Source organism: Sycon ciliatum, chromosome 2 (assembly GCF_964019385.1).
Source record: "Sycon ciliatum chromosome 2, ocSycCili1.1, whole genome shotgun sequence".
Lineage (NCBI taxonomy): Eukaryota > Metazoa > Porifera > Calcarea > Leucosolenida > Sycettidae > Sycon > Sycon ciliatum.
In genome coordinates this window covers 49,798,891-49,825,037 of record NC_088644.1, presented here as the reverse complement: position 1 = coordinate 49,825,037, position 26,147 = coordinate 49,798,891, and the positions used below count along the sequence as shown (strand labels likewise).

At 44.5% G+C, this 26,147-nt stretch overlaps 1 protein-coding gene across 1 annotated transcript; it reads left to right on the top strand.

Annotated features, from left to right (window-relative positions):
• Nucleotides 1-7,628: 7,628 nt before the first annotated feature.
• LOC135810346 (zinc finger CCCH domain-containing protein 11A-like) lies at nucleotides 7,629-16,191 on the top strand. The gene is made up of 7 exons (XM_065323836.1): nucleotides 7,629-7,856; nucleotides 9,738-9,911; nucleotides 10,974-11,133; nucleotides 11,505-11,800; nucleotides 13,282-13,582; nucleotides 14,013-14,124; nucleotides 15,400-16,191. The coding sequence occupies exons 2-7, from the start codon at nucleotides 9,738-9,740 to the stop codon at nucleotides 15,551-15,553; spliced, it is 1,197 nt and encodes a 398-aa protein (XP_065179908.1). The 5' UTR covers nucleotides 7,629-7,856; the 3' UTR covers nucleotides 15,554-16,191.
• The last annotated feature ends 9,956 nt before the right edge of the window (nucleotides 16,192-26,147 follow it).

The following is a 26,147-nucleotide window of genomic DNA, read 5'->3' as shown; positions in this document are numbered from 1 at the left end:
ATCGTGCAGAACTGACTGGAGACTGTAGCAAACCTAGGGTTTTTATACATGTACCCACGCTACGTGACGTCACACTGTGGGTGGTAATTGGCTGCTGATTCGTCAGCGTGTGGTATATAGGGGACTCCGCGATGACACTAGACTTGGGCTTCAATGTGAAGGACCCCACGATAGGCGGTCTGCCTTTGGGTCATCCTAGTTGTTACGTGTAGAAGAGGTCACCGGCGTATCACTTTAAAATCGAAGGACATGTAATTATTAGGTCTACACTCAGATGGACAGCCAAGGATAATATATAAAAAGTAAAAAGGACGAAGGAACTACAAGTGCCTCATTTGACTGGATGTGTGTGTTTGCGTGGGTACTTGCGACCTCAAACCTACCTCAAACGTTATTTTTATTACTCATAACAGGGTACCTCACTTCAGACTCTCCAACTACGATTTTTTCGCTGCATGAGTTCTCTCTTTGTTTCTCTCCTTATTATTCAGTTCGCCGTGGTTAGCTACCACCCGAACAACTCCCAATGCACAACACCACTCGCCACAGAGATAGACAAGTCGAGGTAGCTGAATGTGTGCGAGGCATTCTCCTGGGTGTGTTCCAGTGTGAAGCGTATGTCTGGGTGTCTGCTGCTCAAGACACACAAGAACACACTTCGCCATTGCTGCTGGTAACCACACTTCTCGTGCTTTCCCTTCACGCCGCACTAACACATATTCACACTTACAGACACAGCTCTTCACTGGTCTCCTTCGCTCCTTCCCTTTCTACCAACACACTTCACCATTGCTGCTACCCTACACACATACAAACATTTCCAGCACTACCGCACCACACAGCATAATTATATACTCGGTTCAGTTTTTGTTGGCTTTTAAGTTGATTGGTTTTTCACCGTGAAGATGGGCCATGCCCGAAAATTTGGTGCATTCCATTTATATCTAGTATTATTTATTTATTTTGGAAGTGAAGTGAACTTATGCAGCGAAGAGACCGTAGTTGGAGAGTCTGAAGTGAGGTACCCTGTAATGTGTGAGTGGCTGCAATGGAGTCTGCGAGTGCTTAGAATTATTATTATTATTGTTGTTACTATTATTTTTAACCCCTTGACTTGAGCGCGGATGACTTGTACTAGTGCGTCATAAGACCCACCCAGTAGTGCCTCACGGATGTGCTTATATTATTATTATTACTGTATTATTATTATTATTTAAATAGGCGTCGAGGCGACAATAGTTTTAGAATTGCGATCAACAGAACGAGCTGAACCGACATTTTCACAAAGGCTTTTATTGTATTCAAAAAACGAGTGTATACGACGGCAGTGAAGAACATGGAAGAAAGAAAAAATGTGATGTGGAAGAAATGATGAACAAAAATTGTACTTCGAACTAGTTTTCGCACAACACTCCTCAGGAAGCTACGTTGTACTAATGAAAAACAATCCAGAAAGATACTAATAAAGAGAAATGGAGTGAGAAGAAACAACACCTATGAAAATGATAATCCTAGCACTAAGGTAATAACAGGAAAAACTGCGAAAGCACTTAACGAACTTGTAAGGACTACTAGTATACTGTGACACAAGATATGACACCATGGCCAACCAGAGCCAAACCGACAGAACAAGTTGCTACTAAAACAATTTCAAACGAATAATGCTGTCCTTCTGGACACACAGATTAGGCTTATGAATACGTTGACAAACGGCTTCTAACACACTCAACTGCACCTTATAACCATGACGAGCACGGCACAAAACAGAAAAAGAAGAATCAGAATAAACCTTACAACAATCAGGACGAGATGCAAGATGCTTATACACTGATGACTTCCTACTAGAAAACACACGCTCGCACCCACTCTTACTCACACAATCATTCTCGCTCTCACACTCACCGGAATCACTGGACTCACTGGCCGAATCCTCCTCAACGACTTCCTGCCTCGGAGCAATCAGGTCCCGTCTCCTCCCATCCCTCGTCTCACGTTCCTGTTGTGTATTCCGTTGGTTCGGTACTTCCGTACTGAAATAGGTCATGGTGTAATTAGCAGTTGTTCTTCTGGGTCTCGTTGATATTGAGGTAGGTATTGTTGTCGTCTCTGCCGGTGATGCAGCAAGCGATGCTGATGCAAACGTGTCTGCATGCAACACACGTGGCGTCGCCAAAGCCACATCCACCTCCGCTGGTGGAGGGAGTGACTTGGTCATGGCCACGGGAGCCAATGGTGGACTTGTCGAGTGAGACGCTAGGTCCTGATGCGTTCGTTCACGGTGTTGAAGGACGTCCTACCAACACATCATTTAAGTCATGTAATCTACAACTTTTAATGCCGGAATTGTGCTAGCCGGTATGTTGGTAGGACTGTTCAGCACCTGAGCGAACGCATCAAGCAACACACTCCTTTACACATTATCCCACGTAGCGCACAACTGGAGCGTCCCACGCGGGGAAGACCCCGTAAACAACCACTACCTCCGCCAACACAGGACCTAGCGTCTCACAGTGCATAAGCATCTTGCATCTCGTCCTGATTGTTGTAAGGTTTATTCTGATTCTTCTTTTTCTGTTTTGTGCCGTGCTCGTCATGGTTATAAGTTGCAGTTGAGTGTGTTAGAAGCCGTTTGTCAACGTATTCATAAGCCTAATCTGTGTGTCCAGAAGGACAGCATTATTCGTTTGAAATTGTTTTAGTAGCAACTTGTTCTGTCGGTTTGGCTCTGGTTGGCCATGGTGTCATATCTTGTGTCACAGTATACTAGTAGTCCTTACAAGTTCGTTAAGTGCTTTCGCAGTTTTTCCTGTTATTACCTTAGTGCTAGGATTATCATTTTCATAGGTGTTGTTTCTTCTCACTCCATTTCTCTTTATTAGTATCTTTCTGGATTGTTTTTCATTAGTACAACGTAGCTTCCTGAGGAGTGTTGTGCGAAAACTAGTTCGAAGTACAATTTTTGTTCATCATTTCTTCCACATCACATTTTTTCTTTCTTCCATGTTCTTCACTGCCGTCGTATACACTCGTTTTTTGAATACAATAAAAGCCTTTGTGAAAATGTCGGTTCAGCTCGTTCTGTTGATCGCAATTCTAATAATAATATTATTATTATTATTATTGACTGGTTTTGAGGGAAAGAGACAAACGGGAAAAGTCTGAAGAAAAAATTGACTGTCACCACCAGGACTCGAACCAGGGACCCTCGCTTGTAGCCAGCGATGCTCTAACCGCTGAGCTATGGTGTAGTCGTCATCCAAGCAGAGACCGTTCAACGTTTTCTTCAGACTCCGTAACTCACACTTCCATTATTATTATTATTATTATTATTATTATTATTATTAACTGGTTTGAGGGAAAGAGACAAACGGGAAAAGTCTGAAGAAAAAATTGACTGTCACCACCAGGACTCGAACCAGGGACCCTCGCTTGTAGCCAGCGTAACTCACACTTCCATTATTATTATTATTATTATTTTAATATGGCAATAAGTAGGACGAGCTGAAGCGACATGTGGACTACTTTATTAACAATGTAAGCGATGGAGACGATGCAAGAAACAACCTTAAGGGTAAGGAAAAATACATGTAAGAAGAAAAAGGGCAATGGAAAAAAAAAAAGATGATTCGAACAAGTTTTCGTACAACACTCTTCAGGAATCACCGTTGTACTAAAGAACAAAATGAGAACAAAGGAAATAATATAGCAATCAAGGTAGGGTGACACGATACAATGACAGCACTAGAATATCGAGGTGCGATTTCTCACAAAAGTGTGCAGAAAACAAGGGTATACAAGTAAGAACTAAGCGTGACAAGTGTGTATCAGCAACAAAAAACAAAAAAGTGAGAACGAATGATAATAATAACAATAATAAACAAGAAGGTGACAAAACACATTTAGGCACAAGTGGCTTTTTTTCCATTGCCCTTTTTCTTCTTACATGTATTTTTCCTTACCCTTTAGGTTGTTTCTTGCATCGTCTCCATCGCTTACATTGTTAATAAAGTAGTCCACATGTCGCTTCAGCTCGTCCTACTTATTGCCATATTAAAATTATTGTCTCCTCGTCGAATTTTTAAATTATTATTATTATTATTATTATTACTGCATCCATGGATGCAGTGAATGGGATTTCGGTCTTTGACCACTTTGTGGTGGGTCTGATCTACTCACCTCCCACCGTTTAGGAGCTGCATCTGCGCCTTGATCCAAGAGGGTGGTGGCGTTCCTGCGGATGCGGAAAACTGGGCCTTTGGCCGAGTCTCACGCGAACCGTGAAATTTTTTTTTATTTATTTTTTTATTATTATTATTATTATTCAACGCAATAAATAGAGTAAGCTGCGCACTCAGTACAAACACCATAAGCAAAACTTGTTTTCATGTAAATAATTAAGCTTGTTCCTAAACGTTTTCGTCGCCATCTCATCAGAGGATTACTGGCAAAACAAAATTAGCTCTAAACTCAATATATATACGCACACTGCAAGTAATAATTTAGACCCTAACTAGCGCGAGAAAATGAGAGCTGAAAGAAACATTACATCAATTAACGATATCAGGTGACAACAGATGCGATCAATTCACCACTAGAAAGTAACCATGCACCACAAACGAGAACTACTGATCTAAATTCACAAACAATTTCAACGTAAACAAATTCTTTTCCTGCCTACACAAAATCGGCTTGGTGGTAAAAATGTAGATAGACTCCAATACACGCAGATACCTTTGACTACGTGAACGAGACCAAACAGAAAAGCAATCATCAGTATAACTAGAACGACAATCACTATTCTGAACAAGATGGTTTGCAACAGAAGATTCATACACCCTAACACCACTACTAGAACCAGTACATACTTTAGGAACAAGCTTAATTATTTACATGAAAACAAGTTTTGCTTATGGTGTTTGTACTGAGTGCGCAGCTTACTCTATTTATTGCGTTGATTACATTTTTATCTCCACGTAAGTTTCTTAATTATTATTATTATTATTATTAGACTCAATCTCGTAGCATGTGCACGGATTGCTAATGTGTGTGTGTATTCAAACTAATGGCTCGCACAATCAGTCTTCAGGTCTCTTAGCCAAGTGGTGATGTTTATGCCTAGTGCACGAGAGGTTCAACTGCTAGGAAATTATAATGGGGAAATTATAGAAAAGAAAATATTAATAAGACAAAGAGAATAAATTTCAAGGCACCTGAATAAACGGAGTCCCACATACAGTAGTCAGCAGCTCAGCAAATTGCAGTGCGGTGCACAGTAATGCACTACGTGGACTGGAGCGGACAATGACGCCAGCATCGCACTGTCATCCAGATGTGAGCACTGAGCAGCTCCTACCGATTAGTAATCATGGTAATGCACTACGTGGACTGGAGCGGACAATGACGACAGCATAGCACTGTCATCCAGATCATAGCAGATGACTGTGAGCAGCTCCTCGCGATTAGTGCTGACCAAACACTCTCTGCAGAGCGCATTGGTTTCACAAGCAAAGCCGTACAGCCTACACTACACCTTGCACTGCTACCATGGTCACAGGACAAGGCCAGGCCACCGGTGAGGCTCTGCATGAAAAGCCGCGAGGCTTTCAGTGTATCGGTGCGCTCGCTGCGCTCGCCCTCGCTCGCTCGACGCTTTTGTCGATCCTGGCCTGCATACGTTCTCAGTAATTAAATAATTATTGGCACTTCAGCATTTTTTTGGCCCGGAACAAAAATTAATGTTATGATGCGCAAAGCGCACCACGCATAATTCGTTGTATTAAATGCGTGGTGCTCTGTGCCGTCTATAGGGTAGCTCTATTCGAATCATGATCGAGCACTCTGATAATATTATCTACAGTGCCCGTGTTCCCAACTCATCACAACCACGCGCTCTTCAGCCTAACCATACAGACACCAGCAAGGACACTTCCGTTGAGAGATAATATTGCTCCACGGCTCTAGACAGCTGTTTCGCTCCCTGTCGGAGCTCATCAGTAGAGGATAATAATGATGATAAAGGAGGAATGATCATTCTTATACACCAGAAATGGCGCAAATGCGCGCTTTCCACATATATCAATGGCATATGCAAGCTGCTAAAATGGTAAAGTGTGAGAACAGCGATAAATAATCATAGTACGCGCTCATTGGTGGAGAATCACACCACACAAGCGACGAAAACCTGACGCGGAATACTGATGCCAATGGAAAGTACATGTATGTTGTTTATTATTATGATGTTGCAATGTCCATGTATGCAGGCGAGGCGAGACTCACCGCCGAGATCCCCCAACGCGACAGGCTCGGTTGCCGTTCAGGATTCACATAGACCTGTCCGCCCGTCAACAGGATCGACAGCGGGAGGCCCCACTGATGCCGATGTCCCCACTGATCGGCGCCCGATCTTACTGTAGTATACTACAGCAGTACCATGACTCCATGACTCATGAGTACATGCTACAAATACGTGTATGCAAAAGTCCATAACCTCTTGTATTGCTAGTAAGTTGTAGTTGTACAGTGCTGCCAACTGATATACGACCCCCCTATCGGTACGCTAGCCGCGTTAGCGATTCGTACGAGACGCTAGGCGGTCGGATTTCATTTGCCAGTACTGTAGCTTGTATTGGTGCATGGCTTAGCTACATGTCGAAGTTTACGCATATGCTCTGCCATACCCGTGTGAGTAATGAAAATTTGTTTCGGTAAATCTTTTGGAACACCTGTAATCTGTGCCTGGGCCAAGTCCCAGCCTCGTACAACCTAACTGAAGTGCTGCTATAACGCCTTCAAACACCCCCTACTTCGAGCAAAAATGCGACGAAATGCTGACTGCTCATTGTTCAAGCTGGCATTTTGGAGCTCGTGCGACGCCCCCATGTCCATGTACATGTAATCGACGCTTTTCCACACAACTATGAACGCTGATTACCTGTAGAGCTTCCTCTAGCCGCGCAAGCCAAAAAGTCACGCTGGCTTTCCACATTATTAATAATAGAGTGCACCGGCTCTGTAAATTATCAGAGTGCTCAATAATGATTCGAATAGAGCTATCTTATACACGGCACAGAGCACCACGCATTACAACGAATGATCTACAAGTACTTTTACAAGTACACGTAATCCGCGCTCAAGAGGTTATAATAATAATAACAATAATAAAATTAACGAAGGTAAGTTTTAGGTCGCAAGTACCCACGCCAATACACACATCCAGTCGAATGAGTCACTTGTAGTTCCTTGGTCCTTTTTATTTATTTTTAAATTATCCTTGGCTGTACATCTGAGTGCAGACCTAATACGTACATGTTCCTCTTTTTAGTAGTATACGCCTACTACCTCGTCTACACGTAACTAGGATGACCCAAAGGCAGACCGCCTATCGTGGGGTCCTTTACATTGAAGCCCAAGTCTAGTGTCATAGCGGAGCGCCCTTATAGTTATAGTTATACCACACGCCACAAGCGAGACTGTGCTGCCAACCACCAGCCGCAATGTGACGTCACGGATAGTTATACCACACGCCGACGACTGTGCTACCAACCACCAGCCGCAATGTGACGTCACGTAGCGCAGGTACATGTATATAAACCCTAGGTTTGCTACAGTCTCCAACTAGTTCTCCAGGATCAGTGTCTGTGACCGGTTGGTTTTCTAGTGTCTTCCCTCAAACACCTTGCTTCCCACCAGAGATTGATTATTTGCGTGCCTGAGTAAGTTGCCGTCTTCCAACAGATATCAGAATCAGGTTCTCTCTGTGTAGATCCCTCTAGCACCTTGCTAAGTATCGTCCTTGCAGAAGACTTGGGATTATTCGATTCTCGGTCTGAAGTCGGCCGCGAATTGTGAAGTTTACTGTAAGTATCTGTTTGTCTGTCTTCCTTCTTTCAAGCTGTTTGTCCTATATCTCTATCTGTACCACTTTGCCTCTTTCTCTCTCTCTGCCTTCCGCTTTATCTTTCTCTCTGTTCCCCTTAGCCTTTCACTCTTTATTATACAGTCCATCTCTCACTATTATTCTCGCTATGAGTTTCTCTCTCTCTAAGCCTCTCTCTCTCTCTCTCTCTCTCTCTCTCTCTCTCTCTCTCTCTTTCCCCCCTCTCTCTCTCTCTCTGTCTTTCTATCACTGTTGTGGTTTTTTATTTGAATTCGCAAAACCAAACAGGCAATAAGCCCAATTACATGGAAGCGAGTAAAAGAATGCTAAGAATGAGGCATTTTGGTGAATATTATTTCAAGTAGAAATACTGATCCCGGGAGGTACTTCAAATACATGTAGGTACTGTACAATGAAAATCTGAAAAGGCCATGGTACTGATTGATTGATTGATTGTTTTTTTTTAACTTCGCAAGTTCAAACGGGTTCCTTGCTTAGTTACATGAAAGAGAAGGATAGAATTTTCCAAAATCCTAATGAGCAACAGCATAGGCAAGTTTATCATAGAAGTGGTGAATTCGCACAGTAACCGTGCACTTCAGCTATTCTCTCCTCCCTCTTCTGAATTTGACTCTCCGCTGGCCTTCTCTCCTCCCATCCCTTTACATTGTATTGGGCCTCTGCAGCTTCCCCCCCCCACCACCACCACCCCACGCACACACTACATTGTCACATAGCACAACTCAACCATTCGCTACCCTGTTATTGAGCACTCCTGCTCGTTTGGTCTCGCGAATCCAGATAAAATCAATCAAATCAAGTGGAGTACTATGCGAGCGAGAATACTGAGAAGAAAGGAACATGTCAAAACCTGACGAAACACAAGTCTCTCTCTCTCTTTCACTATCTTTCTCTCACTTTGCCCCTCTGTATCAGAATTCTCATTGTCCATCACGGACCGGAGACCACCTATCCCTTATCCCAATATCTAGTAGTGTCTGCTTGGGTCCTCTCGTACGCATATCTGCTAGTGCAACAAGAAAGGACTGAGGAAGCAGCTAGCGTTCCAAGTGAAGAGTTTACCTTCGTGTTGACTCAAGCTAATGACTTAGGTCCATCAGAGATCATACCAGTCACTTGTCATCATGGTCATGACTAAGGAATTCAGTTGTGGCCAGGAAACTGCACACTCGCAGGGTGAAAGCTGCGAGACCAAACAGAACAGAGTGTGTCGAGCCATGATCAGGAAACGCTGAGTTCTACTGACAACATTGGTTAGCTAGGCACGGCGAATTCTTGTTGATGCCAGGACCCCAGTTCACCAGTACTTCAAGGACATATCTTGGTCGACATGCACCAGCGGGTTGAGAAAATGACCAAGGTGGCTTGGAGAAAGGACGTCTTCTCCGCGTGTCTTTGCCGGCATCAAACAATAATATTTGCTTTGGCTCTAGCCTTTCGCTGTGCAGACTTGACCAGGGAGTCGTACAATACCAGTAATTTAGGACTCGACTTTACATCGTGTACATAGATCAGCATGAACTAGGGTGCGTAGCCGCTATGACTGCACAAACTCTGGTTTCGGGGGCATCGCCATATTTTCAAAATGGAGGGCGACGCTTATTGAATTTTGTATGGTCGTGGTGAGCCATGAAATTGGAAATATAACGAACAAATAACACGACTGGATACAGGTACCTCTGCACATCATACGTGAAAAATGGAAAGGAATATCTTGGCCCAAACCGGAGTCATGAGGCTACAAAACTTACATCGACAGTTCCATCTTGCGCCACATTTTTTATAATGTTGGCGTTGAATCTGTTGTGTTTCTTCTCAACAAATAATGTTTGATTAACAGATGGCTCAAGTCGGTAATGATTGCTACTTCTTCTACTACTCGAGCTGCAAGAAGGGACGCGCTTGTCCATTCCGACACAGTGCTCCTGCACTTGGCAAGGAAGACGTCTGTCAAGATTGGGCCAAAGGAAGCTGTATTGTTCCGAATTGTGCACGTCGCCACATGGGAATACATGTAAGTAAAGCGAGCCTGTGTGGTTGCTTTGCCTGCACACTCTGTCGCCTCTTTCTCTGGTAGGGTCCAGAAACTAACCGTGGTTGGTCCCCTGGGCCATGGGGAGGGAGAAAGATCCAAGTGCGATCAGTGTGTGTGGCACGTGGTGTGAGCTGCCTTTGGAGTGAAAAACTTGCCAGGGCTTTCTAGGTTCAGCCCGGTCCCATAGCTCAGTGGTTAGAGCATGGCTAATGACAAACAAGGTCCCGGGTGGGAGTCCTGGTGGGTCTCGCGATTTGTTTCTCTTTTCAGGCAGTTAACTTCCCCAACTGATCCTTTGAATTATTATTATTATTATTATTTGAAACTCGGGTGTTGAGCCATAAATAAAATGTAGAAAGGAAAAGGACATTATGGATACGAGTTAAGAGTAACTCTTCATCACTGTAATTGGATACTATAATACAGTCAGAAATTGCAATATCTAGGCACAAAACTGACAAGAGTACTGAGACATTCGACGTCCTGACACCTAGCTTCAACACATCTCAGTAGCGCTAACCGACAGCCTTCTAACTTGGAAGGTTCAAGGTTATGAAAAGACCAAAGAGGGGAAGGCAAGCGCAATGAAAACGAGCAAAAGCCACAGTCCCAACGGAACAAAGAATGTCAATTGTTACTCGACCATGACGAGACCAGTACGATATTTGACAAAGACGTCTAACTACAATTTGAAGCAGCAAAGCAGCACACCACCCAACTTGGGTGGGTCATAAATATTGAAGATACGTAAAGAAACGGGAAGCTTTGCGAAAACGAATTGTACAAGTCGAAAGCAAAACTCCTACAGTACTCCTCCTGCATGACATTGTGATGGACTAGTTGACTACAAAACAAGTTGTTTCACACGACGTTCCAATATTCAAACAATAAGCTGATTTTTCAGCCGAATCTGATGTATTTTCGAGCCGAGAGAAAAGCTGACCAGGCGGTAAAAACGCGCTGATTTGAGGAAAGCCTAGTGCACGGTGATGCATGCTGAGTTTCTTTGTTTTCGATGTGGTCTTGGTGACTGTATTGCAGAAAGACCGTGGCAGCATGCCATGCTACTGGGAGTCTCAGCGAGTGGGGTGTACCAAGCCGTTCTGCCCATTCAAGCATTTGAAGCCCCGTCCTGATGCGCCTCTGCAAACTGGCCAAGTTCAACCCACTACGACCGCATCCCAAGGAAATCCAGTCAAAGGTAAGAATTTGCTGTTTGCTGTAAGACTGTACCTAGCCCTTTTGCCAATGATAGCGTGTGTCTGAGGTGCTTTTTTTGAGTCTATAGAAATCTGCACCGCAAAATGGCTGCAACACTGCTTTTAGTTGTATGAAGCAAGAAGGCCCATTTCACCTGAAAAATTAGGATAATCAAACAAACATGTTACACGTCCTTGGTACGGAAAGGGCTGCGGGAGTTGCGTATTACCGGTTACTTGCGTACTCTTGCTCGTGGTGAGCAAGAGTACGCAAGTTGCTGAATATGGCGTATCCACACTGCTTGCCAAGAATCAAGACAATCCATCAAAGGCATCATTGATGCTAACCCTTACTGCCCTATCTACTCTTCAGGTGGACAGCGCAGCGCTACTATCCGGACTATTGGCAAATCTCAAAAAAGACTGCGACACGCCCGAACACAAGGGGTTGCCACCGACTCAACTGCCGCTGACTCCAGAATGGATATGAGAAGAGCAACTCGAGCAATGAGCCGATACCATTGGGTTCATGCTCGTGATCAGCTTAATCAACAGCATAGATCTGAGACTGCAAGGCGTGGTCCAGGTCCTTTGTTACCCATGAAAAGGACAGCATCTGTTCAGCAAGAAGACCAAACAAAGCCGTTAGCCAAACGACGCAGGACTGAGGTACTGTATCCATGTACATCAATTGGTATATCAATGAATGAGTTGTGTGTGCGTTCGTGTGTGTGCGTGTGTGTGTGTGTGTATGTGTGTGTGTGTGTGATTGTGTGTGTATGTGTGTGTATGTGTATGTGTGTGCGTGTGTGTGTATGTATGTGTGTGTGATTGTGTGTGTATGTGTGTGTGTGTGTGTATGTGTGTGTGTGTATGGGTGTATGTGTGTGTGTGTGTATGTGTATGTGTATGTGTGTGTGTGTATGTGTGTGTGTATGTGTGTGTGTGTGTATGTGTGTATGTGTGTGTGTGTGTGTACGTGTATGTGTGTATGTGTGTGTGTATGTGTATGTGTGTGTATGTGTGTGTGTGTGGGTGTGTATGTGTGTGTGACTGTGTGTAACTGTGTGTGATGCGTGTCTGTCTGTGTCTGTCTGGCTGTCTGTAACTGTCAGCGCATGCATGCACCAATATGCTTGCTTCTTCAAAGTTATAGTGGCATTGCTTTCATTTAGGAAAAGGAAATTTTTCATTTTTGCAGACGTGAATCTAGAGCACAACTTTCTAATCCTTTCTTTCTGAAGGACACATGCAAGGATATGTGTGTCCTGGTGCTGTCCTGGTGCTGACAGTTAACAGATTCATATGCCATTCTATTTGTTGACGACTTTGGCGGTGTCCTTTGAGGATCCCCACCGTTTCACCCGTTATCCTTTAGTTGCAGAACTTCAACCTCACGGGCGGTTACTTTGCAATATTTTATTTTGCGTTCTTGAGTTCCTGGGTAAACGTGTGTGCATCTCTTCATCTCGATGTGTGGCTGATTTGGGGGCTTATTGGACCTCAAAATGATGTCAAGTTGTTTTCCTTCTCGCCGGTGGTTTGTAGCACTGTAACTATTGCAGTACCACCAATGCTACTGACAACTGCAGTGCACAACATTAGAAGACCAAAATTTGCACCGAATTTGAAAGTGAAGCTTAAATGTGCACCACTATTTGTGCATGGCTTGCTTTCTTCATTTTTTTGTTGTCGAGCTGTTCCGCAAAGGTGCCATCCGCTCTTTGCGCCAGTTATGTGTATAAATAACTTACAACTTTATTAATAATCTACGTGGAGATAAAAGTTTAATAATAGCTATGAAAAGTATGAATGCCGCAGACATCACCAGGCAACATGACAATTTGTTCAAGGTGGAGCGGAGCGTGAAAATCGATTTTGGAAACACACAAAACCAAATCTTGAACAAAATGTCATGTTGCCTGGTGATGTCTGCGGCATTCATACTTTTCATAGCTATTACAACTTTATTCACTGCTTTAAAGTGCTTCGTAATAATTATGTCCTGCAGCTGGTTTACATGTTGCACGGTCTTAAATCATCAGCCGATGCAAGGCCTCTCAGATGTTTTAAGTTTCTCTTTTTCTCTCTCTCTCTATCTCTTTCTCTCTCTCTCTCTTTCTGTCTCCATTCTTCTGACTGCTCCATAGCCTGTTGCTGTTCCAGTGTCCCCACAACCGTCCACCGCTGCTGGTCTTCGCATCAAGTCTTTAGATGAAATCCTTGCTGAGAAACGCAAGCATCACGCGACCGTTAGTGACAGCACTGTATCTGCAGAAGACACCTGTCAAAGAAGACCGGCTGATTCAACCAGCAAGGAATCACCATCAGTAGTTTCCAGTTCAGCAAGCAAGAATGTACGTAGTCCAGTACTGAATACTGCACCTACCAAGAGTTCCACTCCAGCGACACCACCTGCTAAGATAACAAGACTCAGCAGTCATTCTTCTGGTAAGTTGCATTGCTGATGCAGGTATTATAAATGTTTTTGAAGACATTACTTTCGATCTGTTGTCCTTTCCTGTGCCTTTTCTTAAGCGATACCTTTCTCTTGTTGTTTATCTGTATGGCCTGGCTTGGCATTTACTGTTTGGTATTTGGGATATCTGCTTAACCTCTCGTTACATGTTGATAGTGAGTTCTGCTTCCTTCTCGTGTGGAAAGACCATTTGCTTCAACACGGCTGTAGTGTGCTACAATACAGTTTAAGGGCTTCGCAAATAGTTAGCGTTATTCCTGACGTAGGGGTTGGTAGTAGGTGATCTTGCGTGTATGATATGTATGTTCCAGCATTCTATGGCTAATGGGATGCTATAATCTGGCTTGATCCGTTGTAAATATATTAATAAAAGGCGCTTGCTTCTTCATCTGTACTGTTCAGCTAAGAAGGAAAGCCCAGCCACTAAGAAGGTGTCCCAAAGTGAAGGAAGTGAAGTTACTTCCACTGCTGATACTACTACTATGAAGTCCGATGCCAAGTCTGAATTTGATTGGTAAGTGCTTGTTACGGGCTAATTCTCATCACACTGTGCCTTACATGCCATGCGTTAATGTGTCCGAGTTTTCACACTGCACATTTCTGGATTCATGGTGCGAATCAAATTTGCATGGATTCAGCGGATTGAATTTTCCCTATTTTATAGGCAACTGTATGGTAGGTCTGAACTACTCATCTCCGACCGCATTAGAAGCTGCATCTGAACTTTGATCCTCCAGGGTGATTGAGTTCCTATGGGTGTGAAAATTTCAGTCTACCCGAGTCCCATAATAATAATAATAATAATGACAGTTCGCATTTCACTCATTGCATGAGGTCAACGCATCTGTTTACAATTTCGAGCCAAGCAGCTCTATCAGAAGCAGATTGCACAGCATCCAGAAGCGACAGATTAATGCATTGTAAGTCTTTCTTGACAACGTCGATCCATCTCAGACGTGGTCGTCCTAGGGGTCGTCGTATGTCTGTTGTGTTGATTGACATTAGGAGGGCTTGGAACGAGGACGATTCTTCGCCTTCCCTCACTACATGGCCGAACCACAGCAGTCTCCGTTGCCTGCAGACTTGAGATAGTGGGGTCTGCTCGGTTCTGGCATACAGCGCTGTGTTCGAGATTCGTTGTGGGTACGTGATACCAATGATGGTACGTAGTTTTTTTCCGGTGCCATACATTGACGACGTCGGTTAATGTTTGCGATAAGGTCCAAAGCGCACAATTATACAGCAAGACAGGCAATATCAGGCAGGAAAACATACACAGCCTGGAATTCAGGTTGTGGCGTTTCCATGGAATGCTTGCAAATGCCCGATTTGCAACAGACACTCTGGCTGCTATGTCTTCTGCTGTGCCTAGCATACTCCCCAGCAGCTTCACCGATTTCCAGGAATCATCTTCCTTGGTCACAGTGAAATATTGAGTTTTTGCCACGTTCAGCTTCAGATTGTCATCCGAGAAAACGGGTTCACACACACGGACGGTTTCTTCCACAGATGATCGCTCGTTCTGATGGGCAGTGGTGTCGTCTGCGTATTGTGTGAAAGTTGCTGGTAGGTCTGCCGAGTCCCATGCTAGACGTAATTTTTCTTTTTTTTTATTCCGTCATTTTTTTGATTTTATTTATAAACATGAGTGGTGCAGTTATTACTACTGCAGTTACAACATTGTAGTTTGAGTATATCACATCCAAGACATTCCCATAGCAGTATCTAAATGTCCCTTCGTATTGTCTTACCGGCTGTAGATAACTTCTTATTCTTTTGACTGTTCTAGGCTCGATGACATCGACCTGCTTGATGACGATGCATTTGAGAAAGCGATGAGAGAATTTGTTGGTGACGTAACCTACGTCGACTTGAATAAGCCAGACCTTGACGAAACAGTCAACAGCAACGATCTACTCCTGGAAGCGGAGCTGATGATTTAGACTAAGAGAACTGTTGTGTATTTCCACATTAAGCAGTGTGCTCACCATTTGCCATGTCTACATCATGCCTAATCGCCATTGGGGATATACACCCGGTTTTTTCCCTCTCTACTGCGTCCGTCGGCGCGAGGGTTTTTTCCCGGCTGGCTCGGTCCAGGAAAATTAACCTGACGGCCCCAAGTGGTTTTGCGTCATGCCCTATTTCAGCTATCCGCTGGCTCACTTACATGTATTTGGGCATCTTCGTCTAATGCTTGATTATTATTACTAATAATGCTTTGAGCGCTGCTTGATATATCAGCATAATATAATGCTAATTTGAATGCTCGCTTTTCACTTTCTCGCTGGCTGTGTTGTGCAGAATCATGTGCCAACCTTTACTACATGTATATTGCATTGTCATTTCATTCAGTACAATGCAAACATATTATTATTATGGCCATATTTTCGACAACGCTGCTCAAACTTGATATGAATCAACTCACCTACTCCGAAGCCACATTCTGCCAGTCTGCAATAGGTTCTGGCACAGACCAGAAGTTAATGTTGCTTTGAAGGATGCTAAGGAAACGTGCTATCCCGGCTCCTAGACAGCAGAATACTTGTACCAAATTGGAATGAGTATAACTCAGACAAAGAACTGAGGGTAGAGAGTAATCAGTAATGCTAGATCAATATACAGTCGTCCCTCTCTAATCCGGCACTTGTTTATCCAGCACCCTTGCAAACCGGCACACTTTCTGGCAAAATGGATTTTTTCAGTTCATTTTCTACGCTTTAATCCGGCACTTGAATTCCGCCTCCAGCAGCGATTTTCTGCAACAAATCACTCAAACTCTACATAATTCGATTTTCTAATCCAGCAGTTGTATATCGCAGACTGTCAGGGACCATTGTAACATACACAACATATGCAACATACACTTGGGAATATCCCATGCCAGTACATATGATATTCCTAAGTGTATAACTTATAGACATGCATTCCACAAAGTACTTGGTTTGACACAGAAAATCCCTACGTTTTGACGTACGACACAAACATGTATGATAACATCTGGGTCGGGCTGGAGGGCAGGATTTCATAATCCAGCACCCTTGTTTATCCAGCAGAAAATGCAGTTGCAAAAGGTGCCGGATTAGAGAGGGACGACTGTGTATATATGTATATATAAAGAACAATAGAAGTATTTCTTGCGTCGGCAACAAGTGCTCAATGGCCTAAGACAGAGCGGGGTTATACACTCAGACACAAAGGATCTCCAAGTTTCTCAGTGTTGCTACTCTGAGTTTCGTGCAAAAGCACTCCATTCAAGCTTCGATACGGGAACCACAAGACATCCATCAAGCTTCCTGGATAGAGCAAATCCACGGGCCTCTCAAAGCATGTGTGGGAATTAAAAGATAATGGCAAGACGCACGACATCAAGTGGCGAGTGGTCCAGAAGGCCAAGGCCTACAGCAACATAACAAAAAGATGCAGCCTGTGCCTCGAGGAGAAGGCGAGAATAATCACTGCCGACAGTAGATTGAGCCTCAACAAGCGGTCGGAGTTGATATCCAAATGTCGACATCAAAATAAATTCATGCTGTCAACACCGATAACATGATCTTCTCGGCACCCTGCCTCCAGCCAGTAGGGCCAGTTGATAGCTCTCTGCCGCCTTGTCACCATCATCATCTTTGCACCGCGGAACTCACTAGCTAGGCAAGCTCAGTTTTATCACCTTTATCCTTTATCACCTTAGTACCGCGATCCTTACTGGCTATGACACTGAATCGGATATGAGTTGATAGCGCCCCTAGCGCTTTCTGTTATCCTTGTCCCGCCATACTGGGCTTTAAATAGTGGGTTATTTTTCTTGATGTTCATATCACCTGATGAGTGCCTGAGATGGTATGAAACTTTAAGTTGTGACTGATCAAGCCATCTGTTGTTCTGACTAGTGTGTCACGGCTCTACCTTCCCGGTATCGAGCCCTCTTGGATTTCTGCTGGAATTCACAACAGTGTATATATATGCGAGTTCACAAAGAACGAAACAGCATGCTGTCCGCAGATTGAGTATATATATATATATATACTCAATCTGCGGACAGCATGCTGTTTCGTTCTTTTTGAACTCATCAGCGCAGCACAGAGGAAATGAGGCCGAACCTGATAGCAATGGAAATAAAAATTTCCAATCAGGCCCGAACGTACCTTGCCAGAGTGCTCAAACTGACAAGTCAGTGAGCTCTGCATAACGCAAACAGCAAAGGCACTACCCCACGCAAGAGTGCTCAACTGCTACAAGAGCAGGAGCGAAATACTCAATCTGCTGACAGCATGCTGTCCGCAGATTGTCCGCTGCTGCTGTCCGCTGCTGTCCGCAGATTGAGTATATATATATATAAATAGAGAGGTAGGCGAACAAAATTTATATACACACAACAACAAGGTTGTAAGTTTCATAACACTAAAAGCTTTTCACCCATTTTCATCAGTAGGTACATGGGAATGAGCAAGAACGAAAACGAAGCCAGAATTTATACTGGGGTAGAGAATCAGCAAGAATATTCTTACGCGCCTCAAGTTCACACTACACTACCATAAGAATGTATGGAGCAGTGGAAAAATGCGGGAAACAACACATGAAGGGAATGCAGTACCAGAACAAACACGTGATAAAGTTGTCAGTCCGGTTGCAGCTTGAACAGCCGCAGCACCTTGATGTGCTTCTTTTGTCGACACAGCTCTGGCCTCAAACTGCGAATGTACAGCGCCTCCAGTGTGAATCTGTGCGCGCTGTTCCGGGCTGGTGTGATCACACTGAAGCTGCTGTTGCGTTCCTGCGGGATGCACTCAGGTTGCGCCTGCAAATGCTTTGTTCTGGTACTGCATTCCCTTCATGTGTTGTTTCCCGCATTTTTCCACTGCTCCATACATTCTTATGGTAGTGTAGTGTGAACTTGAGGCGCGTAAGAATATTCTTGCTGATTTTTTACCCCCAGTATAAATTCTGGCTTCGTTTTCGTTCTTGCTCATTCCCATGTACCTACTGATGAAAATGGGTGAAAAGCTTTTAGTGTTATGAAACTTACAACCTTGTTGTTGTGTGTATATAAATTTTGTTCGCCTACCTCTCTATTTAAATAGATGAGTTCAATGATGAGTTCAAAAAGAACGAAACAGCATGCTGTCCGCAGATTGAGTATATATATATATATATATAGAACAATAGAAGTATTTCTTGCGTCGGCAAAAAGTGCTCAATGTCCTAAGACAGAGCGGGGTTATACACTCAGACACAAAGGATCTCCAAGTTTCTCACTGTTGCTAGTCTGAGTTTCGTGCAAAAGCACTCTTCAGGCAACTTACTCTTCTCTCACATCAGTATCCCTTTACATACCAGAAAAGACGAAAAAAAGCACCCTAGGTGGGAATCACAGGTGGAGAAAAGAAGCACGCTAGCCAGTCTAGGTGGGAATCACAGGTGAAGATAAATGTGGCAAGTGTGGTAGTGTGAGCAATCGCGCAGGCCGGGTGGTGTGCATCTGGCGCGTTGCTCCCACCTTGTCCGTTTAAGAGGAAGAACGCCTTCCATCTCATGCGTCTAACAACTGATTCCACCTTGGCTAGCAGGTCCTTCCGATAGACGTCGTCCGGCGGTATCGGGATATTCTTCAGTGAACAGTCAATATTCATTCGTCTTGGTTCGTCCATAGTGTCGCGTATGCGTTGGCAAGGGAGAGTGCTCAACAAAAGAGGAGCGTCTATAGAACAATAGAAGTATTTCTTGCGTCGGCAAAAAGTGCTCAATGTCCTAAGACAGAGCGGGGTTATACACTCAGACACAAAGGATCTCCAAGTTTCTCACTGTTGCTACTCTGAGTTTCGTGCAAAAGCACTCTTCAGGCAACTTACTCTTCTCTCACATCAGTATCCCTTTACATACGAGAAAAGACGAAAAGAAGCACCCTAGGTGGGAATCACAGGTGGAGAAAAGAAGCACGCTAGCCAGTCTAGGTGGGAATCACAGGTGAAGATAAATGTGGCAAGTGTGGTAGTGTGAGCAATCGCGCAGGCCGGGTGGTGTGCATCTGGCGCGTTGCTCCCACCTTGTCCATTTAAGAGGAAGAACGCCTTCCATCTCATGCGTCTAACAACTGATTCCACCTTGGCTAGCAGGTCCTTCCGATAGACGTCGTCCGGCGGTATCGGGATATTCTTCAGTGAACAGTCAATATTCATTCGTCTTGGTTCGTCCATAGTGTGGCGTATGCGTTGGCAAGGGAGAGTGCTCAACAAAAGAGGAGCGTCTATAGAACAATAGCCAAGGTGGAATCAGTTGTTAGACGCATGAGATGGAAGGCGTTCTTCCTCTTAAACGGACAAGGTGGGAGCAACGCGCCAGATGCACACCACCCGGCCTGCGCGATTGCTCACACTACCACACTTGCCACATTTATCTTCACCTGTGATTCCCACCTAGACTGGCTAGCGTGCTTCTTTTCTCCACCTGTGATTCCCACCTAGGGTGCTTCTTTTCGTCTTTTCTGGTATGTAAAGGGATACTGATGTGAGAGAAGAGTAAGTTGCCTGAAGAGTGCTTTTGCACGAAACTCAGAGTAGCAACAGTGAGAAACTTGGAGATCCTTTGTGTCTGAGTGTATATATATGAGTATTTCGCTCCTGCTCTTGTAGCAGTTGAGCACTCTTGCGTGGGGTAGTGCCTTTGCTGTTTGCGTTATGCAGAGCTCACTGACTTGTCAGTTTGAGCACTCTGGCAAGGTACGTTCGGACCTGATTGGAAATTTTTACTTCCATTGCTATCAGGTTCGGCCTCATTTCCTCTGTGCTGCGCTGACGAGTCCACAAAGGACGAAACAGTTCTGTCCGCAGATTGAGTATATATATATATATATATACTCAATCTGCGGACAGCATGCTGTTTCGTTCTTTTTGAACTCATCAGCGCAGCACAGAGAAAATGAGGCCGAACCTGAAAGCAATGGAAATAAAAATTTCCGATCAGGCCCGAACGTACCTTGCCAGAGTGCTCAAACTGACAAGTCAGTGAGCTCTGCATAACGCAATCAGCAAAGGCACTACCCCACGCAAGACTGCTCAACTGCTACAAGAGCAGGAGCGAAATACTCAATCTGCGGACAGCATGCTGTTTCGTTCTTTTTGAACTCATCAGCGCAGCACAGAGAAAATGAGGCCGAACCTGAGAGCAATGGAAATAAAAATTTCCGATCAGGCACGAACGTACCTTTCCAGAGTGCTCAAACTGACAAGTCAGTGAGCTCTGCATAACGCAATAAGCAAAGGCACTACCCCACGCAAGAGTGCTCAACTGCTACAAGAGCAGGAGCGAAATACTCAATCTGCGGACAGCATGCTGTTTCGTTCTTTTTGAACTCATCAGCGCAGCACAGAGAAAATGAGGCCGAACCTGAAAGCAATGGAAATAAAAATTTCCGATCAGGCCCGAACGTACCTTGCCAGAGTGCTAAAACTGACAAGTCAGTGATCTCTGCATAACGCAATCAGCAAAGGCACTACCCCACGCAAGAGTGCTCAACTGCTGCTACAAGAGCAGGAGCGAAATACTCAATCTGCGGACAGCATGCTGTTTCGTTCTTTTTGAACTCATCAGCGCAGCACAGAGAAAATGAGGCCGAACCTGAAAGCAATGGAAATAAAAATTTCCGATCATATATACATGTATATATATACTCAATCTGCGGACAGCATGCTGTTTCGTTCTTTTTGAACTCATCAGCGCAGCACAAAGGAAATGAGGCCGGACCTGATAGCAATGGAAATAAAAATTTGCAATCAGGCCCGAACGTACCTTGCCAGAGTGCTCAAACTGACAAGTCAGTGAGCTCTGTATAACGCAAACAGCAAAGGCACTACCCCACGCAAGAGTGCTCAACTGCTACAAGAGCAGGAGCGAAATACTCAATCTGCGGACAGCATGCTGTTTCGTTCTTTTTGAACTCATCAGCGCAGCACAGAGGAAATGAGGCCGTACCTGATAGCAATGGAAATAAAAATTTCCAATCAGGCCCGAACGTACCTTGCCAGAGTGCTCAAACTGACAAGTCAGTGAGCTCTGCATAACGCAAACAGCAAAGGCACTACCCCACGCAAGAGTGCTCAACTGCTACAAGAGCAGGAGCGAAATACTCAATCTGCGGACAGCATGCTGTTTCGTTCTATTTGAACTCATCAGCGCAGCACAGAGGAAATGAGGCCGGATATATATATATAGAGAGCTCACTGACTTGTCAGTTTGAGCACTCTGGCAAGGTACGTTCGGGCCTGATTGGAAATTTTTATTTCCATTGCTATCAGGTTCGGCCTCATTTTCTCTGTGCTGCGCTGATGAGTTCAAAAAGAACGAAGCAGCATGCTGTCCGCAGATTGAGTATATATATATATATATATATATATACTCAATCTGCGGACAGAACTGTTTCGTCCTTTGTGGACTCGTCAGCGCACCACAGAGGAAATGAGGCATAACCTGATAGCAATGGAAATAAAAATTTCCAATCAGGCCCGAACGTACCTTGCCAGAGTGCTCAAACTGACAAGTCAGTGAGCTCTGCATAAAGCAAACAGCAAAGGCACTACCCCACGCAAGAGTGCTCAACTGCTACAAGAGCAGGAGCGAAATACTCAATCTGCGGACAGAACTGTTTCGTCCTTTGTGGACTCGTCAGCGCAGCACAGAGGAAATGAGGCCGAACCTGATAGCAATGGAAATAAAAATTTCCAATCAGGCCCGAACGTACCTTGCCAGAGTGCTCAAACTGACAAGTCAGTGAGCTCTGCATAAAGCTGACAAGTCAGTGAGCTCTGCATAAAGCAAACAGCAAAGGCACTATATATATATATATACACACAAAAACAAGGTTGTCAATTTCATAATACTAAAAGATTTTCACCCATTTTGATCAGTAGTTACATGGGAATGAGCAAGAACGAAAACGAAGCCAGAATTTATACTGGGGGTAGAGAATCAGCAAGAATATTCTTACGCGCCTCAAGTTCACACTACACTACCATAAGAATGTATGGAGCAGTGGAAAAATGCGGGAAACAACACATGAGGGGAATGCAACCGGACTGACAACTTTATCACGTGTTTGTTCTGGTAGTGCTTTCCCCTCATGTGTTGTTTCCCGCATTTTCCCACTGCTCCATACATTCTTATGGTAGTGTAGTGTGAACTTGAGGCGCGTAAGAATATTCTTGCTGATTCTCTACCCCCAGTATAAATTCTGGCTTCGTTTTCGTTCTTGCTCATTCCCATGTAACTACTGATGAAAATGGGTGAAAAGCTTTTAGTATTATGAAATTGACAACCTTGTTGTTGTGTGTATATAAATTTTGTTCGCCTACATCTCTATTTAAATATATATATATATATATATATATATCTGTGCTGCGCTGATGAGTTCAAAAAGAACGAAACAGCATGCTGTCCGCAGATTGAGTATTTCGCTCCTGCTCTTGTAGCAGTTGAGCACTCTTGCGTGGGGTAGTGCCTTTGCTGTTTGCGTTATGCAGAGCTCACTGACTTGTCAGTTTGAGCACTCTGGCAAGGTACGTTCGGGCCTGATTGGAAATTTTTATTTCCATTGCTATCAGGTTCGGCCTCATTTCCTCTGTGCTGCACTGATGAGTTCAAAAAGAACGAAACAGCATGCTGTCCGCAGATTGAGTATTTCGCTCCTGCTCTTGTAGCAGTTGAGCACTCTTGCGTGGGGTAGTGCCTTTGCTGTTTGCGTTATGCAGAGCTCACTGACTTGTCAGTTTGAGCACTCTGGCAAGGTACGTTCGGGCCTGATTGGAAATTTTTATTTCCATTGCTATCAGGTTCGGCCTCATTTCCTCTGTGCTGCGCTGATGAGTTCAAAAAGAACGAAACAGCATGCTGTCCGCAGATTGAGTATTTCGCTCCTGCTCTTGTAGCAGTTGAGCACTCTTGCGTGGGGTAGTGCCTTTGCTGTTTGCGTTATGCAGAGCTCACTGACTTGTCAGTTTGAGCACTCTGGCAAGGTACGTTCGGGCCTGATTGGAAATTTTTATTTCCATTGCTATCAGGTTCGGCCTCATTTCCTCTGTGCTGCGCTGATGAGTTCAAAAAGAACGAAACAGCATGCTGTCCGCAGATTGAGTATTTCGCTCCTGCTCTTGTAGCAGTTGAGCACTCTTGCGTGGGGTAGTGCCTTTGCTGTTTGCGTTATGCAGAGCTCACTGACTTGTCAGTTTGAGCACTCTGGCAAGGTACGTTCGGGCCTGATTGGAAATTTTTATTTCCATTGCTATCAGGTTCGGCCTCATTTCCTCTGTGCTGCGCTGATGAGTTCAAAAAGAACGAAACAGCATGCTGTCCGCAGATTGAGTATTTCGCTCCTGCTCTTGTAGCAGTTGAGCACTCTTGCGTGGGGTAGTGCCTTTGCTGTTTGCGTTATGCAGAGCTCACTGACTTGTCAGTTTGAGCACTCTGGCAAGGTACGTTCGGGCCTGATTGGAAATTTTTATTTCCATTGCTATCAGGTTCGGCCTCATTTCCTCTGTGCTGCGCTGATGAGTTCAAAAAGAACGAAACAGCATGCTGTCCGCAGATTGAGTATTTCGCTCCTGCTCTTGTAGCAGTTGAGCACTCTTGCGTGGGGTAGTGCCGTTGCTGTTTGCGTTATGCAGAGCTCACTGACTTGTCAGTTTGAGCACTCTGGCAAGGTACGTTCGGGCCTGATTGGAAATTTTTATTTCCATTGCTATCAGGTTCGGCCTCATTTCCTCTGTGCTGCGCTGATGAGTTCAAAAAGAACGAAACAGCATGCTGTCCGCAGATTGAGTATATATATATATATATATATATGAGAGAGTCATGCTTACTAATATTACCCTCGATAGCTACTTTCTTAAAGGGGAAGTTAAGGCAAAAATTAAAATCTCACTAGTTGTAGTCTTCGGGCTGCTGAGTCGAATGGTCGTGGTCCGAGGAAGCTGAGACGCTCCCTTCCTACTTGAATCCCAATCGAACTCGCGCACTTCCACCGAAACTGGGTGACTGCGCCCTACTAGATGGGGATTTGTACGCAAAATGTCACTAAAAGCGCCATTTCGTTCTTATAAAAGCATGGATGACCGCGATTGGCCCATATGTTGTAGTCTTTTGGACGCTGAGTCGATTGGTTTCGGTCCGAAAAGGCTGCGATGCAGCGTTCCTCCTTTATTCCCAATCGAACATGGTTGAACAAGCGGTCACGTGCTCCTGCGTACGCCAGTCATCTGGTCACCGTGCCTGCAGGGTACAACTTACTAGCTTGTTTGACCTTTTTTGGGTGCAGTCCTGTCACTCGAGTTGAACTCGAGTTGAACCTTGGTGTGAAAGTTGTCGCCTGCTGGCGTGGTGACCAGGTGATTTGGGCACCCAGGAGCACGTGACCGCTTCTTCAACCATGTTCGATTGGGAATAAAGGAGGAACGCTGCATCGCAGCCTTTTCGGACCAAAACCAGTCGACTCAGCGTCCAAAAGACTACAACATATGGGCCAGTCGCGGTCATCCGTGCTTTTATAAGAACGAAATGGCGCTTTTAGTGACATTTTGCATACAAATCCCCATCTCGTAGGGCGCAGTCACCCAGTTTCGGTGGAAGTGCGCGAGTTCGATTGATTCAAGTAGGAAGGGAGCGTCTCAGCTTCCTCGGACCACGACCATTCGACTCAGCACCCCAAAGACTACAATTGGTGAAATTTTAATTTTTGCCTTAACTTCCCCTTTACCGAGATTCGTGGGCTGCATGCGTAGGTCTAATGAGAACGGAATGCAGTAAAACCTGTCAAGGCGACCACCTGTTCTAGAAGACCACTGCAACCAGGACCAATGGGTGCTATTTCCAGTCAATTGACCCTGGACAAGGCGACCACCTGGTGACAGAGACCACATTTTGAAGTTCCCTTATGCGGTCGTGTTCGACAAGTTTCACTGCTACGCATCGGCGGCTAATGCTACCATTATCAGTAGAATTATATGCTGGTTTTAGTAAACTAGCACTGCCGAGCATAAAAGTGGCATAATTGCAGCCAACTGGCATTAGGGGTGCTTTTGATGTCGACTACTGAACTAACAGACTAGCCAAAACTGGTCACAGGTGCAGTCCGCAGCCCTCTGAGGCGTGGTGTCTCCAGCAACATATGAATCATGGTCTCCATCTGTTCCCATCTATCTAGCTATATCCAGCACTCCTACAATCTACCTACTTGAAGTACCTGTATGTTCATGTAGGTCAACATGGTTCAACATGGTTCAAAATGGTTCAACATGGTTCAACATGGTTCAACATGGTTCAACATGGTTCAACATGGTTCAACATGGTTCAACATGGTTCAACATGGTTCAACATGGTTCAACATGGTTCAACATGGTTCAACATGGTTCAACATGGTTCAACATTGTTCAACATGGTTCAACATGGTTCAACATGGTTCAACATGGTTCAACATGGTTCAACATGGTTCAACATGGTTGAACATGGTTGAACATGGTTCAACATGGTTCAACATGGTTCAACATGGTTCAA

Bases quoted from the DNA above. Each gene is read 5' to 3' on its own strand.
- LOC135810346 (XM_065323836.1), top strand. From the start codon at position 9,738: ATGGCTCAAGTCGGTAATGATTGCTACTTCTTCTACTACTCGAGCTGC. The intron at 13,583-14,012 runs GTAAGTTGCATT...TGTACTGTTCAG, and splicing joins ACTCAGCAGTCATTCTTCTG to CTAAGAAGGAAAGCCCAGCC. The intron at 14,125-15,399 runs GTAAGTGCTTGT...TGACTGTTCTAG, and splicing joins GCCAAGTCTGAATTTGATTG to GCTCGATGACATCGACCTGC.